Source organism: Delphinus delphis, chromosome 18 (genome assembly GCF_949987515.2).
Source record: "Delphinus delphis chromosome 18, mDelDel1.2, whole genome shotgun sequence".
Taxonomy (NCBI): domain Eukaryota; kingdom Metazoa; phylum Chordata; class Mammalia; order Artiodactyla; family Delphinidae; genus Delphinus; species Delphinus delphis.
Genome location: NC_082700.1, coordinates 77,697,374 through 77,716,921, shown reverse-complemented (window position 1 = coordinate 77,716,921; position 19,548 = coordinate 77,697,374). Strand labels below are relative to the sequence as shown.

Genomic DNA, 19,548 nt, shown 5'->3' with positions numbered 1-19,548 from the left:
AGAAACGCGCTGTGAACAGAAAAGGCCCCTCAGTTTTAAGACTTGGTCTGGGAGCCCTGGCCCATCCTATGTGGGTAGCACTTCCCGAATCCTGAAACCTCCCAGCTGGCGACGGGAAGGCAGGGTCCCAGGTTCCAAATGGACCTTCATTTCCCACTTCGGTGGAGCAAAAACAGAAGCAGGATAAGGAATCAACCCAGCTCTAATCACGGCAGGGAGGGAGGCCGGCTCAGAGCCCCGGTGCTGAGAGGAGGGAGAGGCAGGGGCTGCGAGGGGCAGTGGGGGGCTTCACTGGGGGCGCGGCTCCCCCCGTCCCCAGCCCGGCTTTCATGGACTTGTCAATCCACTTGAGGAAGTTGGTGACCTTGGTGTAGACGCCGTACTTCCCCTTCCGCGCGCATCCTTCGCCCCAGCTGACGATGCCAGTGATGAAGTAGGTGTCCCTGAAGCGGGTGACGTGGGGGCCGCCGCTGTCGCCCTGGCAGGCGTCCTCGGGCTGCGCATCGTAGCCGGCGCAGAACATGTTGGAGGTGATGGTGAAGCTGCTGGACAGCTTGCAGGTGGTCCTGTCCACGTAGGGCACCTCCAGCATCTTGAGCGTGGACGACAGGCGGCCCCGCTCGTGCGTGCGCCCGAAGCCGCTGACGACGCCCGTCTTCTGGGTCAGCAGCGTGGCCTCGGCCCAGTCCTTCTCCGGCAGGCAGGCGGGCGCCACGTTCCTGCGGAACTTGATGGGCGTCTTGAGCCGCAGCACCGCGATGTCGAAGTCGTAAGTCTCCTTGACGAACCGGCTGTGCTTCACGGTCACCTCTACCTCGTGTGCCATCTCGTTGCCCTCCTCCTTCTCCGTGTCCCGGTCACCTGCGGACGGGGACGTGGCCGTCAGCTGGGGGCCGCCAGGCCCTGCACGTCACTGACGCTTTAAAGCAGTCCCGCTTTTTTTCTGCTTAGAGATTGGCACGTGGTCACTAGGAAATGTGAAATACAGGCGACTAGAGCGAGGCCAGTGTGACAGCCTACGGCTTCCCCGCTGGGGGCAGCGGCCACCCTCCCCTGGTCTGCCCGCGGATGGGGCTGGGCACCGGGTCCGGCCTGCTGGACCTGCCCCCAGCCACGGGGCCAAGTGGGCACTGAGCAGAACCCACATGTGCCATGAGTGCCAAATCTCAGAATGAAAAACCAACTCAAAATACCTCAAGAGGACTTTACAAGCCAATTACAGGTCAGACTGACACTACTTTGGCTATACTGGGTAATGAGGGGTGTTACCGAAATGAGTATCACCTGTGGACTTTAAAACTAGACAACGTAAGGGAACTAGGAAGCTAGACATTACAGCCGTGGCTCGGGCACGTGGCTCGCCCTGGACTGTCGTGGAGCAGCTCTAGGGTGTGGTGAGAAGGGGGACGTTAGGAAATAGTCCCCCAGATGCAAATGTGGGGCAGTGGTGGCGGCTGCTCAGACGGCTGGGGGCTCTGGGGGACTTCCCGGAGGAGAGGGCACGGCGGACCCTGCGTGCAGGGGGCAGGGGCGCCCCTCGTCCCCCGGCCTCCCTCTCCCCCTCAGGACCTCAGTATTTGAACTAGCTTTTCCGGCCAGCCTGTCAGTCCTAGTGCCTCTGAAACCCGGGGGCCCCGCACGGTGTGAGCGGCACTCACCTACCCTCACTGTGAACCGCTTGGCCTGCAGAAGACAGTGGGCCGCGGTGAGGACGCAGAATTCGCTCAGGATGGTGCCCCCGCAGAAGCCCTCGTTCTCCTCATTGACGAGCAGAGCCTGTGACGGGAGGGCCAGAGGTGCCAGGTGGAGCCTGACTTTGAGACCGTTAGCCCAAGCCTCCTCCCCATCTCCCCACCACAGTGGGCCTGCCCCCCGGGAGGACTCATGGGGTCTTCGAGCTGGAACGAGGACCAGGCCAGCGCAGCCCCACGCCCACCCCCAGGGGCCGTGCTGCCAAGCGCCGCCCGTTCTTGGAGCGGGCCCACCATGGACCCCACGGCCCTGCCGAGGGCCCAGCGCTACGGCTGAGGGGCTTCTCCCCACCCAGATCCAGCCCCTACCCGTCTGTATTTCCCGGCTCCGGAAGGCCCCTCAGCAGCTCTATGTGCAGAAGAACTGCTGTCTGTTGTCTCTGGTGTGAATTAGGCCCCAGACCAGGCAGACACCAGGCTCTGGACGAGACACTTGCTACGCTGGGCCTGGGGACGCTTCCACCGTCCGGACCCCCTCCCGCGGCTGCGGGTGCTACCATTCAAGGCCGGTTCCTGGGATCCACATGGCTGCTCCTGACAGGACATGGGGCGGGGAACACTCCACCGGGATGGGGTGCTGACTGGGCGAGTGAGAGCACAGACCCTTCCCCTATTTTCCTTCTCCCCAAAGGGCTGGGCCGGCAGATGCCGAGAGAGCGTTTTCTGCTTTCCCTTCTCTGGGGACTCGCTAAGCAACAGCCATGGGTTGAGAGGGGGCAGGTTAATGAAACTCTCAACAATGTCAAGTTCTAAAAGAACTTTGGAGGACGTTCATGACTGGCATGAAGTCGTGATGTTTTGTTTTTGTTTTTGCATAATCTATCAACTCATAACCCCACTTGTGGGACAAGTGAGGAGGGTCAGTCTTCCTAAGACTTGGGTCACTGACCGTCCTTCCTGGAGACGGACATGAGGCAACTGGCCAAGTCTGGGGACCCTCCCGTGAGGCTCTTCCTGTCCGCTCCCCGGAGAGCCCCATGCGAGCCCCTCAGAGCCCCGTGTCCGCCCCCGCCCTGTGGGGAGCCGCCCTCCTTTCCCAGTGGGAATTCACATGCTCCACGGGTACCACGTTCCTGGCCCTCTCACGCAGCAACTGGAATTGTGGGGATTTGGGGGGGCTCACCTCCCTTCCTAGGTCGTGATGCCACACGTGAGAGAAGAGGCCCTGGCGCTTTCAGACCCACACGCACAACACCCAGGCAGCCCTGACCCGCGACACACTCTCCGTGGATGGTGACTAGGTTTTGGCGTGTCCTTGCTCAGGCTCGTGATAATTCAGATAAACGCACACCTGCCTTGTAGCCGGTGGGGGCCAGCTGACGTCATTCCTAAGGGTTGTCGGCAGCTCTGGGAATATTACTTGCAGGAGAAGGCATTTTGGCTTTGGACGCTTAAAGGCCAAGTGAGGGTTCTGGGTAGGCCCCCAGTTAAATCTGACTCAGGTAAATAGCAAATAATTTTCAGTGTGTGTCCCGTGTGATATTTGGGACATACTCACATTAAAACTTATTTATTGTTTATCTGAAATTCAAATTTAAGTGGAAACCTGTGTTTTTATTTGCTAAGTCTGGCAACTTTAGTCCAAATCAACAACCAAACAGTGAGTTTTTACCTTTGAAAACAGATGGATATACTTTTTGCTAAGGTACCGTCTGCCTCATTAGGACTTGGGTGTTTGGGTAAGAAAAATCTACCAAATTAGAAATGAAACAGGGAGAGCAACTCTTTCCGCCTCCCGTCGAACCAAAGAGCAAGCAGAGGCCTCAGGGGAGCCGTCCTCCGCCTGCGCCCCCCACCCCCCCGCTGCCGCCCGAGCTGGAGCCCCTTCTCTGCCTGGGCGGGAGGGGGGGCCGGGCAGAGAGGGCAGAGGCCCGGCCTCTTCGACCTCGGCTCCTTCCGCCGCCGCCCACTCAAGTCTGCTGCGGGCCCGCGTGGGCCGGGCGCCCGGCGGGGCAGCCCCCACCCAGCTCACCGGCCGCTGAGCTGCGCGCGGTTACCTGCCAGGGGCACTCCCCGTCTTCGCAGTCCCTCCCGCCCACTATCCGGACCAGGTGGCTCTCGTCCTCCTTGGGGCTGGGCTCTGTCCCGTTGAGGCCCAGCAGGTGGAGGGAGCTCTCGGTGGGGCCCAGGTCTCCGCGGTCGTACTGCTCCGGCACGCCTGCTTCGGGGGCCTCCCCGCTGCCGTGGGTGGCCGACCGCCTGCCGCGTCCCAGGGTGAGCTTCCCGCAGGGGAAGGGCTCTGGAAGAACAGCAGTCGGGCCTCAGCCTCGCGGAGGCCTCCCTGCAGGGCCCACGCAGGCCACTCCGAGGAGGAGCCCGAGAAGCGGGCCCTGGGGGAGTGGGGCGCCCTGTGTCCTGCTAGGGCTGGGCTGCGGGTGGGAGCCCTGACCTCTGGCCGGCCAGCGTGCAGACGTGTGTAAGGGGCTCTGTGTCTACTGGGACGCCTGTGGAAGTCGGGTGGCTGTGGCTGGACGGAGGACCGTGGGGCTGCGGGGGACACGACTGGTACATGGAGACCAGGATGGCAGACGGGGGGCTGGGGCGCTCAAGCCCCAAAGTTCTCTTAGCCCCGCTGTGTGTTGGAAACATTTCCTAATGAAACGCTGAAGAGAAAGAAGTGTTCTGGGCAGGACGAGTGGCAGGCGGAGCTTTGTCAGGGACAGCTGAAGGATGACAGCGACCCTTACAAGCGCCAAGCAAGGGAGGGGCCAGGAAAGGCCGAAAAGCGCCCTTTCGTATCCTTACCAACTAGGCAACCGAGGCAGAGCGGGGGCGAAGCAGAACAGAGGCAGGGGAGCTGGGGGCCGCACACCTGAGGCCGTCCCCCGTGTGTGTTCCTGGTGGAACTTGCCCCGCAGGGCCCGCGGGTGCACTGGGAGTGTGCTCGCTCGCTCGCGGAGGAGAGCTCTTCCCACGCCAGCTGCCTCTGCCTTAACGTTTGTGATCACTGCCCCCTTGAAGTTTTCTGCATCAGCTCGTCCATGACTTAGAACAGAACTTTCTGCACCAGGAAGTAGTTTACCTGATTTTATTTTCAAACATCAAACTTTATTTTAAATTGATCTGTAATTATTCCTGGAATTAAAAAAATTTTGCAAGCATGACAAGCAACAACTTCAATTAAAATATTTTTGGGGGGGCTTCCCTGGTGGCACAGTGGTTGAGAGTCCGCCTGCCAATGCAGGGGACACGGGTTTGTACCCCGGTCCGGGAAGATCCCACATGCCGCGGAGCAGCTGGGCCCGTGAGCCATGACCGCTGAGCCTGCGCGTCCGGAGCCTGTGCTCCGCAACGGGAGAGGCCACAACAGTGAGAGGCCCGCGTACCGTAAAAAAAAAAAAAAAAAAAAAAAAAATCTCATTACCAATAGAAATGTAAATCTCACTGTCCTCTACCTGTTGAGAGATTTAATTTTACACAATTGCCACTGCCCTGGAATATGCCCACCTCTACAGTGGGCCCGGGACTATGCATTCCTCACCACCCCAGGTAATGCCAAGGCTGCGGGCCAGCTGGGGCCTGCTGGAGGAGGAGCTGGGGTCACCCCAAGAAGGAGCCCGAGTTGAGAAGGGCACGGCCGGCCCCCGCCCCACAGCAGAGGAGTCCCGGTCAGGCAGGACTCCCCATGGGGTGTGAGACGGGGCCTCTCCCACCACCAGGACCCCCAGAACCCAGGCCCTCACTCAGCCCTCCGTGAGCTTCTGGGCCAGATGCATGGCATCTGGCTTTTATCACGGAAAAAATCTTCTGTTAACATCGGGACCCACACAACCCAAAACGGTGCTGGAGGGCCCTGGGTTCCCCTTCTGGCCCCTGCCCCCCCTCCCCGGCTCCTCGGCCGGCCCACGGCTCCGGCCCTTGAAACTCCAGCCTCCCAAGCCCCCGCCCTTCCGAGAGGGACGGGGACGCCATCGTGGCAGCTGCAAAGTGGCCACTTGGGATTCGCTGCAAACCGGGCACTGGGCAAAGAGACCTCCACGCGTTACCCTCACGCTCCACGTGCCCCCAAGAGAGCTGACAGCACTGGCCCGTTTCTCAGGCGGTTCACAGAAACAGTGGGTCTGTCTCCAAACCACGAGCCCCACCGGGAGCCCAGCCTGCGCCCCTCCTACCTGTGGAGACGCAGGACTTGCCGTCGTCGCCCAGGTCGTACCCGCTGGCGCACGAGCACAGCACCGCGCTCCGCTCCTCCCTGCAGAACTGGTCGCAGCCCCCGTTGTCCAGGCTGCAGAGCTCACGCGTGGCTGCGGAAGAGCCGGGAAGCTGAGGGTGCGGCCCGCCAGGGACGTGCCGTCACTCGCCGGTGCCACGGTGCCCACCAGCCGGCGCCCCGGGCAGGCCCCTCCCCCGCCAACGTGGGGCCCCCGGGGCCAGGGAGCCCACACAAGCCCAGGGAAGGCCTGGAGGCTGGAGGGTCTCAAGTTCAGCCCTAAGAAGGGCGTGGCGGCGCTGGCCAGCGAGGTGGGAGCTCAGGCCGAGCCGAGAGTAGACCACGGCGTCCACTCTGAGGCCTCAGTCCCCCGTGGCATAAAGCACCTGGGGTCCATCCCCAGACGGGGGTCTGGCTCCCGTGCGGCGGGAAGGAGGGGTGGTAGCCACGTCCCGGACTCAGGCCGGCTCCCAGTCGGCCGTCGGTCTCCAGCTGTGTGATTTGGGCACGTTATTTAAACCCCACGGCCTGTCGCGTCCCTTGTAAAGGGGTGGAGACCACCCAGCCCCCAGGAGAGCTGTCCAGGTCCCGCGAGGCGCCGGGCACAGGGGCCCTCACCGCCGGACCGTGCCAACGTGCACCGGACATCAGACCCCAGACTCATCAGTCATGCCGCCTGGCAGCTGACTTTACATTTCGCCACTGGGTTTTGATGAAAGACTAGTTACGGGGCAAACATTGAAGAAATTTTAGAAAACATTCCTGACAGCCCCAGCGTCAGCAGAACGGTATTTGGGGAAGCTGCTCTGGACGGTGGATGGAAGGGTGCACGACTGATACTCCCACTGGGGAAAACGCAGAAGTATCCAATCGAAAAGCATGCTCTGAAGATTAAAGATTAAGAAATTCAAAAAGCTTGAATTTTTCTCCTCAGGGAGAAACTGGCCTAATTCTAACCTAATTTTTATTAAAAGTTAATCACTGTATTAGGAAAACTCAGTGATTTTTCCATGCAGAATTAATTGTACCAAATGTTTATATAATAATGTTATATAATTGGACAATCCCGATCATTCAGCACTGACATTCGCACGAATTTCCAGGATCCTGACAAGCAGGAGAAACATCCTCCTCCGAGGAAAGAAACGTCGGTTCTCGTTTCCAGGTGAAGGGGCCCCACCCTTCGGGAACGTTCGTTCCACAGCCGCTCCTCAGAGGGGCAGAGGAGTGCCCGGTATCCCGTCCTCCACACTGGGGACTCTGACTCGTGTTCCACTGCCTGCAGCGGCACAGCCTCACGGAGCACAGGCTGAAGCCCACGTGACCGGAGACGGTTTCCCTGGGCCTCTAGCTTCTTCCCACATTCCCACCTGGCCTCGGCAGGGGGCTCTGACCGGAAGGTCCACCAAGAAGAGGAACTCACGTAATTCACAGTTTTGGCCTTCAAATCCTTCCAAACAGGTGCATGTGTATTCCCCGAGGCCATCTTTACATATGCCCTGATTCAGGCAAGGACGGCTTTCACACTGGTCACCATCTGCGCAGAAAACATTTGGAAACCACAGCTTGCAGGCAATTCCCCTCATCGTGGAAACGATTCTGCTGGTTGATTCTGGCGCCCAGTTCTCAGCTAACTTGAATGAACCTGGGATTCTTCCTGTTTTCCTGTAAACAAGCTGTCCTGTCTGGACTTCGTTACCACTGCCCCCCCCCCGCCACCCCCCGCCCCAGCTTTGTGGCTACGTGCACGTGATGCCTCTATCTAGCTGGATTGCTGACTGAGTTTTCCAATTTTTGCTGAGACCTCTGACCGTGTTTTTACAATCACTGACAACTTTTTTCCATCACGGAGCGGAGCCCTGTGCTGGTGACCACATGGGGTCAGCTGGAAGGAGGGAGGATAAGTGATTGCTGGACACTTGTTTCTGGGCTGGGCATCGACAAGACGGTTCCTATTTCCAATGGTTTGGGTGTAAAAGGAGAAGGAAAAGTTCCTGTACAGCACTAACATGGGACTTCACATTTCTTGGGGCATTTGTACAATACAATTTAGAGACAGGTCCAGTTGTCATTTTGAGAAACCTGAATACTATTACCAGAATGAAAACATTAGTTATGATAAATACCATTTTAGACGCTATAAGCATTAAATCAACGTGGTTACCTTATGAGAGGACCCAGTGTTTCAGACTCTTATGTTCTGTTTCTACCTAGTATACTTGGGTTTAAAAAAATTATCATGGAATTTGGTATCCTCAAATGGGAATGAACCGATTTAAATGTATATAAGCAACAAAACTAGAATTAGTATAAAGCTACTATAAAAAACTATTTTACGATCACTATTATGGAAACACTCAGAGGGGAAAAGTCTTAGATAAGTAAAACTTAAACAGGAGCAGAAAGGAAATTCAGGAAAATCTTCAAAGTTTGAATACAATCTCTCCCGATTTAAATACCCTGATGAACCCCTCTCACTCAAGACTGAAACAGAAAACATCTCACCTTTGTATATATTCCAGAATTCATTCTAAAAGGGAAAAAAAAATTTAAATGCATTATGGAAAAGAGACATTTTACACCAATAACAGCGACAATCTAGTAACTCAAGCGAATAGGCTATTTCCCAGACAGAGGTCATTTTCTGGAACAAAATGCCCTAGAACTATTCAACCTGAAGGGGAAATGTTTTCAGATCCCCTGCATTTGTAAAGCTGTGGCTTCATTCATCTTTTTTTTTTAATACAATACATGTTCGTGTAATAAATGATCATACCCCAATACGGCCTAGCGTCCATTTTCTTGCCTGCTCACACAGTTGAACATGGCATCTGGGAAACATTTTGTAATATTAAATGTACTTTTCTAACTTTCATCCTAGCAAAATCACTAACGATATGATCACAATCAAGATTTTCACATTATTTGCTTCAACTGTTAAGTAATTCGAAATTGGATTACTTTTCTTGAACCACAGAAGTTTCTATATAGGTTTTATTTGTTTGTTTTTCACTAATCTCAGTTTGGAGAAACTGTGCTGAGACAACAGCGACTGAAGTAAAATCTCTAAAGTGATTGCTTAGATTCAGAAGCAAACTGTACCCTTTATGTATCACATGCAAACACTGTAACAAATTCATAATGACAAATAATTGTAATTCTAAGACAGAATGTTTAAATTTCATCATATACAACATTATCATATAATTTTTTACTATCTCTTAAATCAATACCTATATCCAAGCTTTTATATGAAGAATCAGTGTTATACTTCACACATATTACATCTAGACCTACATGTATATCAATTTAAGATTAACATGAATCATTTAATATTACAAAATGTTTCCCAGATGCCATGCTCGATCATCTTAATTGCACAACTTTGTTAAATATTGAAAATTTATTTTCAAATTAATTACCAAGAAACGGATTGTACCAAAAATGGTTTGCTCTATTTGCTACCCCCAAGCCAATCAATAAGTGGTTTTACATTAAGATACCTGGGTCAAGATTCAAAACACGATCGGATGCTTGGAGAATAATCATTATGATACTTGAAAAAAAGATAATTGGTAATTAGCTTAAAATAGGGCATCAAGAGCCTATGTAACACTGAAAAGAAATGTTCGTAGTCTTAAAACAATTTTTTTCTATCTATAGTAGGTTAATTAGTGTCTCCCCTACTCCCCGGCCCCAACTTAGGTGCAACCTCAGAATCTGACCTTAATGGAAAGAGGGTCTTTGCAGATGTAATTAAGTTATGGATCGAGAACAGCTCGTACTGGATTAGAGTGGACTCCCAATCAATGAGAGTGTCCTTATAAGAGACATAAAATATCACACAGGCCACACAGAGAGAAGGCTGTGTGAAGGTGCAGGCAGAGAGTGGAGTGATGTATCTACCGGCCAAGGAACAGCAAGGGCTGCTGGTCGCCCCCAGAAGCTGGGCGAGAGGATGGAACAGATCCTCCCTCAGACCTTCCAGAAGGAACCAAGCCTGGTGACACTTTGGTTTCGACTTGTGGTCTCCAGAACTGTGAGAGAGTAAATTTCTGTTGTTTTAAGACACCCAATTTGGGGTGCTTTGTTACAGAAGGCCTAAGAAATGACTACACTTTTAAATTTTTTATTTAAAAATTTATCGCACAGTAAAACTTTTTTTGGTGTACAATTCTATAAAAGCCAACACATGTATAGATTTGTATCATCACCGCCACAACCGAGACGCAGAACAGCTCCATCTCCCCCAACCTTGCCAGCCACTGGCCACCCCCGCTCCGAATGCCCAGCACGAGTCTGCTCTGCGTCACTACAGTCATGACTTCTTGAGAATGTCCTGTAAATGGACTCATACGTGATATAACCTTGTGAAACTAGCTTCCTTCACTCAGCATAGTGCCTCTGAAACTGAAATTCATTCGAGTTACTGTGCATGTCGATGTTTGTGCTCTTTTACTGATGAGCAGTGTTCCACTGTGTGGCGTACCACGCTTTGTTTATCCATTCACCCAACAAAGGACATCTGTACTATTTCTAGTTTTCGGCAATTATGAATAGAGTTGCTATTAACATTTATGTACAGGTTTTGTTGAAAAAGTCTTCAATTCTCTACAGTAAATACCCAAGAATGGGATTGCTGAGTCACATGGTAACTTTATATGAAACTGTCAAACTGCTTTTCAGACTGGCTGTACCGTTTTGCGTGCCCACAGCAGTGTATGAGCTGTGGTCGCTCCACATCTTCACCAGCACTTGGTTTTTATTCTAGGTGTGTAGTGGCATCTCATTGTGTTTTGTTTTGTTTTTTTGGAGGGGGGGGGCGCACCTTGCGGCACGTGGGACCTCAGTTCCTTGGCCAGGGATCGAACTCATGCCCCCTGCAGTGGAAGCATGGAGTCTTAACCACTGGACCCAGGGAAGTCCCTCATCGTGGTTTTAATCTGCATTTCTGTAATGGCTAATAATGTTGAATATCTTCTCGCATGCTTATTTGCCATCCATGTATCCTCTTTGGTGAAGTGTCTGTTCAAATCTTTTGCTCACTGTATTTAATTGGGTTGTTTATTTTCTTCTGTTGACTTGTGAGAGTTCTTTATATTCTGACCACAAAACTTTTGGCAGATATGTGATTTGCAAATATTTTCTTAGTCAATAGCTTGTATTTTCATTCTCTTAATGTTTTTCACAGAGCAAAAGTTTTAAATTTAGAATAAGTCTAATTTATCTATATACTTTTTATGGATTATGCTTTTGGTGTCACGTCTAAGAATTTTTGCCTAACTTAACTTTGTGTCATGAAAATTTTCTCCTAAAAGTTTCCTGTTTTATCTTTAGAGCTATATGGTCCATTTTGAGATATTTGTATAGTTGTGACGTTTAGGTCAAAGCTGACCTTTTTTTGCATATAGATGTAGAATTATTCCAATACCATTTATTGAAAAAGAGAATTCTTTTTCTATTGAAATGCTTATGCACCTTTGTCAAAATCAATTGGCCAAGGACTTCCCCAGTGGTCCAGTGGGTAAGACTCTGTGCTCCCAATGCAGGGGGCTCAGGTTTGATCCCTGGTAGGGGAACTAGATCCCGCATGCATGCCACAACTAAAGATCCCGCATGCATACCGCAACTAAAGATCCCGCATGTGGCAATGAAGATCCCACGTGCTGCAATAAGACCCGGCACAGCCTAAATAAATAAATATTAAAAAAAAAATCAACTGGCCATATTTGCATGGGTCTATTTATGGACTTTCTATTCTGTTCTTTTGATCTATGTGTTTCTCCCTTTACCAACAGCACACATCAGTATCGCTACGATTTTATTTATTTATTTATGGCTGCGTTGGGTCTTCATTGCTGTGCGCGGGCTTTCTCTAGTTGTGGCGAGCAGGGGCTACTCTTCGTTGAGGTGCATGGGCTTCTCACTGCAGTGGCTTCTCTTGTTGCGGCACATGGACTCTAGGCACGCGGGCTAGTTGCAGCACTTGGGCTCAGTAGTTGTGGTGCACGGGCCTAGTTGCTCCACGGCATGTGGGATCATCTGGGACCAGGGATTGAACCTGTGTCCCCTGCACTGGCAGGCGGACTCTTAACCACTGCGCCACCAAGCAAGTCCCTTATCTCTGTGATTAATGTAGATTTACAGTAAGTCTTTAAATCAGGCAGTGTGATTCCTCCAATTTTATCTTCTTTCTCAAAATTGTTTTAGCTATTCTAATTCCTTTGTTTTTCCATATTACAAATATTGAATCAACTTGTCTTTATCTGATGGAAGTTTGGCACTGCATTAAATCTATATATCAAATAGGGAAGAGTCAATATTTTAATATGTTAAGTCTTTCAAACCATGAACATTCTATGTCTATTCATGTAGGTCCTCTTCCTTTCGTTAGCATTTTGCAGATTTCAGCATACAGGTCGTGCACATGTTTTATTAGATTTACACATAGATATTTTTCTTTGGAGCAACAGTAAGTGGCATTAATTATTTGTTTGTTTCTAACTACACATTACTACTACACAGAAATACAATTAATATTTGTGTGCTGACCTTGTATTCTGTGACCTTGCTAGACACATACATTTTAGGAGTATTTTTTCCAGATTCCATGGGATTTTCTATGTAGATAATCATGTTACTTGCAAATAGGGAGTTTCATTTCTTTATCTTGGCTTATTGTTAAACCTTCCTTATGGCTAGGGTTTCCAGTACAATGCTGAATTGGGTGTATTAGAAATGGACATCCTTGCCTTTTTCCCAGTATTAGAGGGCAAGCATTCAGTTTTCACCACGATATCAGCTGTAGGTTCCTTGTTAATAATCTTTATCATGTTGAAGAAGTTCCCTTTTAATTGTAGTTTGCTGAAAGGTTTTTTTTTAATAATTGTTTTATTTCCTTATTTAAAAATATTTATTTCTGGCTGCTCTGGGTCTTCGCTGCGGCATGCGGGATCTTTTAGTTGCAGCATGCGTGCAGGATCTCATAACCCTACCAGGGATCAAACCCCTGCCCCCTGCATTGGGAGCACAGAGTCTTACTCACTGGACCACCAGGGAAATCACTGAAAGGTTTTTTATCATGAATGGATGTTGAATCTTTTCAGGTGCTTTTTCTCTATCAGTTGATATGATTATGTGGATTTTTCTTCTTTAAACTGGTGGATTACACTATTGATTTTCAAATACTGAGCCAGCCTTGTGTACCCCAGATAAACCCACTTGGTCATTGTGTATTCTTTTTTTTTTTTTTTAACATATATTGCTTTATTCAATTTGCTAATAATTTGTTGAGAATATTTATAAGAGGTTCATGAGAAATGTTGTTATATAGCTTTCTTTCTTTCTACCTTCCTCCCTCCCTCCTTCCCTCTTTTTCTCTTTCTTCTGTTTTTGTGGGTTTTGGCATCAGGGTAATGCTGATAGAAAACAAACTTACAAGTGTTCCCTTTTCGTTTCTAGAAGAGATTACACAGAATTGGTGTTATTTCTTCTATAAATGTTTGGTAAAACTCACCAGTGACACAGTCTGGACCTGGACATTTCCTTTACAGAAGGTTTTTAACTAAGAAGTTGAATTTGCAGATATCTCTGTCGTACTACGTGTTTTGATAGTTCATGGTTTTGAGGAATTGGTCCATTTCATCCAAATTGTAAAATTCCATCCAAATTTGTGCATGGAGTTGTTCATAGTATTCTCTTATTATCCTTTTAACATATGCAGGGTCTGTAGTAATATCTCTTCTTTCATTCCTGATACAATTCATGTGCTCTTTTTTGTCAATCTTGTTAAATCTTATCAGTTTTACTGATTTTCTCTATTATTTCAAATTATTTCTTCAATTTTATTGATTTCTCCTCTTTTGGGTTTATTTTGCCTTTTTGTGTGTGTGTGTCTTAAGGTGGAAGCTTAGATTATCAATTTGAAAACTTCTTTTCTTATAAAAACATTTCATGCTATAAATTTCCCGATAAGCACTGTTTAGCTGCATCCCACGAGATTTTGTATGTTATGTATTCATTTTTGTTCAGCTGAGAGTATTTTCTTTTCTTTTTTCAAAAAATTTATTTATATATATTTTTATTTTTGGCTGTGTCGGGTCTTACTTGCGGCATCCTTGTCACAGCGCGCGGGATCTTTTGTTGCGGTGCACGGGCTTCTCTCTAGTTGTGTCATGTGGGTTTTCTCTCTCTAGTTGTGGCGCACGGGCTCCAGAGCATGTGGGCTCTGTCGTTTACAGCACGTGGGCTCTCTAGTTGAGACGCGTGGGCTCAGTAGTTGAGGCGCATGGGCTTAGCTGGCCCATAGCATGGGGACCTTAGTTCCCCAACCAGGGATCAAACCCACGTCCCCTGCACTGAAAGGTGGATTCTTTACCACTGCACCACCAGGGAAGTCCTGAAAGTATTTTCTAGCTTCCCTTGAGACTTCTTCTTTGACACGTGAATTATTTAGAGAATTCCCTGGCAGTCTGGTGGTTAGGACTCTGAACTTTCACTGCTGAGTGCGTGGGTTCAAGCCCTGTTTGGGGAACTAAGATCCCACAAGCTGTGCAGCATGGCCAAAACAAACAAACAACTTAGCTCTTTAAAATTATAAGTATGGTAGTTCTAAGGAAGTAAGGCAGAGTGTTTGGGAAATGATGCTGAGGAAAAAGGCAGAACATGAACTTGGCACTACAATTATTTCTATAATCTAAAAAACTGTTAAGTGTATGTGAACTAAAGGAACAGTTAAAAATAAAAACAGTTCCTGAAATTATGAATAACTTTTTAAAAGAGAGAAATCGTTCACTTGGTAACAAGGAGTAAAAATGAATTCTTAATTCCTCTTCTCTCTTCTGGTGGCTGAAATGAACCATGGTAGTCAAATGGATAGCAACACAAGAATTCCCTTGCAGACCTTGACCTTTTGCAGGAATGCAAAGATGTCTGAGTCATACAACTTACCAATTATTATTTTCTAGACAGAAGTGCCAACTATTGTGCTTTTCAATGTATCAGTGGTTGCCACATTCTCCTTACCTTCAGGTTTCATGGCAGGAAACAGAAGTACCTCCTTGATGTTACCGTAGGCTGTGAGAAACATGGTGATGCAGCCAATGTCCATGCCACAGCCAGGTGGGGGGCAGCCTGGATTCCAGGCGGTACAGAAGTTTTCATCTATGAACATCATCCTCGTTGGTGGCTCTGGCCTGTTGTTTAAAAGCCTCTGGCTGCTGTATGGGACTATTTAACCCAGTGTAAGCACTGCACACTTCCCTCCTCATGACAAGTAACTCAACCTGCTCAGTGAGACCCAGAGCAGTCTGTCTGGCCGTTATCTGTGGGCGATCACCGATGAGTGGGTCGCTGCTGCAAGCCACTTTCAGAGACTCTGACAAGCTCAGCAAGGAGTCTACCTGTGGTCTGAGGCGGAGGACATTCAGCAGTTTTTGCGACACAGATGTGATCAATAATTTTTTCGGTCTCTTCTGTTCTGAAGAGGTTAGTTTCCGGCAGCTTCACTCCCAGGTTTTTCTTGAGCCCTTCTATTGTGCTCATTCTCCAGAAGGGTGGGGTAGAGTCCATCTCATGGGTTTGGCCTGCTGGGCTGACTGGATGGTGGGTGGTCTTGTAACTGCCCATAACATGTTCAGCATCCCTGATATGATATCCATGATTTCACGAGATCATAATCGGCCAGGTAAAACTCACGAGTGGTGAGTTCGAGTCAAATCGTCTGGAACTGGCATCCGACATCACAAATGCAGTCAATGCCACCAACTACCAGCATCTTACAGTTGGAGTTCTGGAGCAGTTCTTACACGTGGTTCATGTCCAAGTTGCCGTGCTAGGTGATGGAAAGCTTGGTCACAGCTCCCCGTGAAGCGGCATTCAGCATGGGAAGTTCATCTAGGAACCCCAACTCTTCCAAGAAACTTATTTTACACGTGATCATCTTGGCGTGTGGGATACACTTCTTCCTCACAGAGTCACTCTGGCTGGAGTCAGAATCTCCGATGATACCGCCTTTCCTCACCTTTCGGCCAAAGGGGGATGAGGTGCCCATGGAAGCAAGAAGACAGTAATGCGAGTCTGTGGAGCTGAGGGACTCTCGGCTCTGCTCCTCGGTTTTCCCAGGCTTCTCTGGACTCCACAAGGCAGTCTGCTATAGACTTGAGTAAATTCTTCTTCCGACTTAACACTTCTCCACTCAGCCATGACTTGCAACTGGACCTGTCCTCCAAGGGCACAGCTCTTCCGCCACCTTGAAGGTGAGCCAGGCTGGTGGCGTCCAGGCTGCCGCGAGCAGGCAGGAGTCTACACGAGCCTGTGTGGCACGGGTCCCCCAGGGCCCAGACTCCGCTGGACGCTCCACTGCGGGCCTGTGGTGTGCATGGGCCCGCTGTCCGAGGTGTGGACAGGTCCGCCATCTGCGGCCAGGCTGTCTCTCGTGGGCTCCTGCTTGGCCTCCTTCTCCGCCACTTTGTCCTCAGCCTTCAGGCGTCTTCAGCTCTCGGTTGCTCAGTTTTGGCTCGCGGCCGTCCACCTCCACCTCGGCCCCTGCCCCGCAGCCAAGCCGCCCCACGGCCTGACGCAAAGCACCACACGACAGCACAACGCGAGGTGGCTAACGGACCTCAGAGACTTCCGGGGCAGCATCGGAGGCCCCACCTCTTCCGGGGGAGGGGCGCGTGCTTTCGCGCCGCCGCCACCGCCACCGCCGGCGCCGCCGCCACCGCCGGCGCCGCCGCCGCGCAGGCACGGAACGGGGCCTCGACGCCGCGTTCGTCCTGCGCTTGCGCACCGCCCACCCTGCGGTCTCAGGACCAGAACCCGTTGGCGAGTATGGCGGCGGCTGAGTGTCTGGGCGAAAAGCCGGGGCCTGGGGTCCTTGTGCACTGCCGAGGTCGACAGAGCGTTCTTAGATAAACATTTTGAGTTTTAAGGTGGACCTGACAGCGCTTCAGAAGCCCCCGCAGCCCTGTAAGTGCGTCCTGGCCGCGCCGCCCCTTACCGTCTTCTCCGTGTCTTCGAAGACCTCGCGGGCCTCCTCATACGAGCAGGCCTCCTCTAGGCACTCCCTTTCCAGGTTTCCCTTCTTCACCTCCTCCCAAAACGAGTTGGCCCGGCGGACTCTCTGCAGGACGCTGTGGGCCTGGTCCCGGGGCAGGAACACTGTGGTGGGGAACGCGGCTGTCACGTGCTCGCCCACATGCGGTCCCGTCCCCGGGCCACCCCCGCCCCCGCGAGTGACGGGTCAGACGCCTGCCCTGGGCCTGCGCGCCCACCACTGACCTGCCCTGTCCTGCACGCGCACACCCGGCCCCGCGCTGAGGCCCGAGCCCTCCTTCTGGAACTCGCCCTTCGGTCCCTCTTGCCTCCCCCGGCCCTCCACTCCGTTCTGTGGCTCAGCTGTTCCCTCCGCGCCCCCTCCCCACCCTTCAAGGTCTCAGCTCTGCGTTAGGTGGGGAGGTGACACGGTTTTGCACGATCTACAATTAGAAGTATGATTTGTTTCAAGTCCCAGGACACACGTACACAAGAGTAAAACAAAAGTTTCAAGAAATAGTGCTTACTATTATTTTCTACAAAATAGTACTTGTGACAAAATTTTCTACTTCTGTCCTGTTTCATTAAAAAAAAAAAGCCCACTAAATTGACCTGCCAGTTCAAGTGTGCTGGCTCAGAGATCTCCCCCATCAGGGATCTCTCCCCTCTCCCCTCAGTAGTCCCTTCCGAGCTGCCTGGGTCTCCCCGGTCTCACCCACTCCTCTTCCCCTTTTCACTGTGCTGTGGGAGGCCCTCAGGTCCTTTTCTTGGCGCTCTGCCCTGCTCTCTGCCTCTTTTCTGCTGGGGAATTGAGAGTCTCACCATAAGGAAGATGACTCTCCAAGTTGGCGTTTCTAGTCCCAACTTCCATCGTGAGCTCTGTGTTTTCAGCTCTCTCACAGCGATGGATGTCTGCCCTCACATCAGAGCTCCAGACTCCCCATGTCCGAAACTAAAAAACAGGGCTGCGGAATCGAACTGTCTTGAGTGGCAAATGCATCTTGGTCACCTACTGCTGAATACTGGCAAGTGGGAACTAGATACCTCCTTCTTAGGGTTGTTTTAAAGAGTGTCTAGAGCTCCGAGTGTGCACTCGATCCTACCTCAAATTACCTTCCCTTCCAAATTCCCCATTTCTTTTAGTGACACCTGTGTTTTCCCGGCAAGGCCAGGCCCACGTTTGTTCTGTGTGGGCCCATCCTCCATTACTCCAAACATCTGCTCCTCCAGGGACCGCTTGCTTTGAAATACAAGCCACACACCCATTCCTCCCCTCCCTCCTTCCCCTACCTGGTCCCCCCCCACTCCTGTTTGGTTTGTTTCTCTTTCTCACTTTTCACCCTTTCCTCCTCCCACGCGCCTGGGCCCCTGAACTTCCACGTCACCCAGAGTGCAAACATGCAGACAGGCCCCCGGGGCTGCCTCCACTCTGCTCTGTCCTTTCTGGCTTCCTCTCTTGGACAGGTCTGGAGTCCCAGAAAGCCTAGAGCCCCCTGGCGGAACCAGCCTGTGGGTGGTGGCACTGGCTGTCATCCTCTTCCCTGCCATGGAAGCTCCTCTCTGCCTGTGAGCCCCTAGCCTCTGTGCTCGCAGTTTGCTCCGGCAGAGGAAGGGGGCTTCTCTCTGTCTCTGCCACTGCCCCCCTCGCCCTCCCTCCATCTCCCTCCGTCTCTGTCTCTGTCTCTCTCCCTCCTTCTCTGCCCATGTTTCTGTCTTTGTGATCTGTGGTCTGCTGTCTGACTCTCCACCCACAGGGAGGCACACCTGGCCCTAAGATACGCCTGGCTGGAACCACCCCGCCAGGCGCTCGTGCCAGCCTCCCACAGGGGATGGGCACCCACTCTCCACACTGTGGAAGTTCAGGGGCATCGCCCTGACCCCTCCCCCTCCCCCTCCCCAGGGCCACCCCTGCAGCCTGCAGGGTGAGGGGCACTTACCACTTGCCCCCGGCAGCAGGAGGCCCGCCAGGGAGGCGCCGAGAAGGAAGAGGCACAGCCCGCCCGCCATGGTGCGGCCGAGGACAGCGCTCGTCCCCGCCGTGACAGGCCTCTGGAGCAAGGTTCACTCCCCCTGGCCGGAGGGTGGCTGGGTGTCCTGCTGTTTATCTCAGCCTCCTGATTGGAGCCTGGGCCTGCCCGGTGGCAGGGGAGGCGGGGGGAGGGTAGGGGCAGGCGACCGCACTGAGGGCATGGTCCCCCTGGCCTGTGTAGCGTGGGGAGGTCCTGGCCCAACGGTCCTTGTCAGGAACCGTGTCCGGGGGGCCTGCTGTGGGCACAGGAGCTCTTTGTTCTGAGAGAGAAAAAACGTCATTGTATAGTTTCAGACGTTTATGTTAGCTCTGTTTTTGTTCTCACAACCACGATAAAAGCCAAGTTATCATTTGCCCATCTTTTCTCTAGGACAGGTTTAGAGAGAGGTGGAGCGTTAGTCCGGGGCCGTGTGTGGTGGACGCGCGGTTAGGACCCGGGGCGTTCTGCCCACGCTGGGTGGGGGGTGTGCGTACCACACGGGCCCCTGGGCCCATCTGCCAGCCAGGAACCTCCCCTCCCTGGAGTGGCAGGTGTGGGACATGGCCCGAGCTTCTCAGCTGACCGGGGCTCCGCAGCAGAGTCC

The 19,548-nt window shown here is 51.7% G+C and overlaps 1 protein-coding gene and 1 pseudogene across 1 annotated transcript; both read right to left on the bottom strand.

The window, feature by feature from the left end:
• Positions 1-109: 109 nt before the first annotated feature.
• On the bottom strand, positions 110-19,006 carry F10 (coagulation factor X). Its single transcript, XM_059995873.1, has 8 exons — positions 18,873-19,006; positions 16,901-17,061; positions 8,407-8,431; positions 7,325-7,438; positions 5,864-5,995; positions 3,749-3,990; positions 1,659-1,776; positions 110-861 (listed from the first exon to the last, which is right to left on the bottom strand). The coding sequence occupies exons 1-8, from the start codon at positions 18,940-18,942 to the stop codon at positions 230-232; spliced, it is 1,494 nt and encodes a 497-aa protein (XP_059851856.1). The 5' UTR covers positions 18,943-19,006; the 3' UTR covers positions 110-229.
• On the bottom strand, positions 13,938-16,561 carry LOC132413720 (lysine--tRNA ligase pseudogene; annotated as a pseudogene).
• Positions 19,007-19,548: the final 542 nt, after the last annotated feature.

What these genes read in the sequence shown, in the direction of transcription:
- F10 (XM_059995873.1), bottom strand. Translation starts at nt 18,942, where the DNA reads ATGGCGGGCGGGCTGTGCCTCTTCCTTCTCGGCGCCTCCCTGGCGGGC. An exon ending in CCTGCTGCCGGGGGCAAGTG is followed by an intron (nt 17,062 to 18,872) that starts GTAAGTGCCCCT and finishes TCCCCACCACAG; the next exon opens with TGTTCCTGCCCCGGGACCAG. An exon ending in ATTCTGGAATATATACAAAG is followed by an intron (nt 7,439 to 8,406) that starts GTGAGATGTTTT and finishes TTTTCTGCGCAG; the next exon opens with ATGGTGACCAGTGTGAAAGC.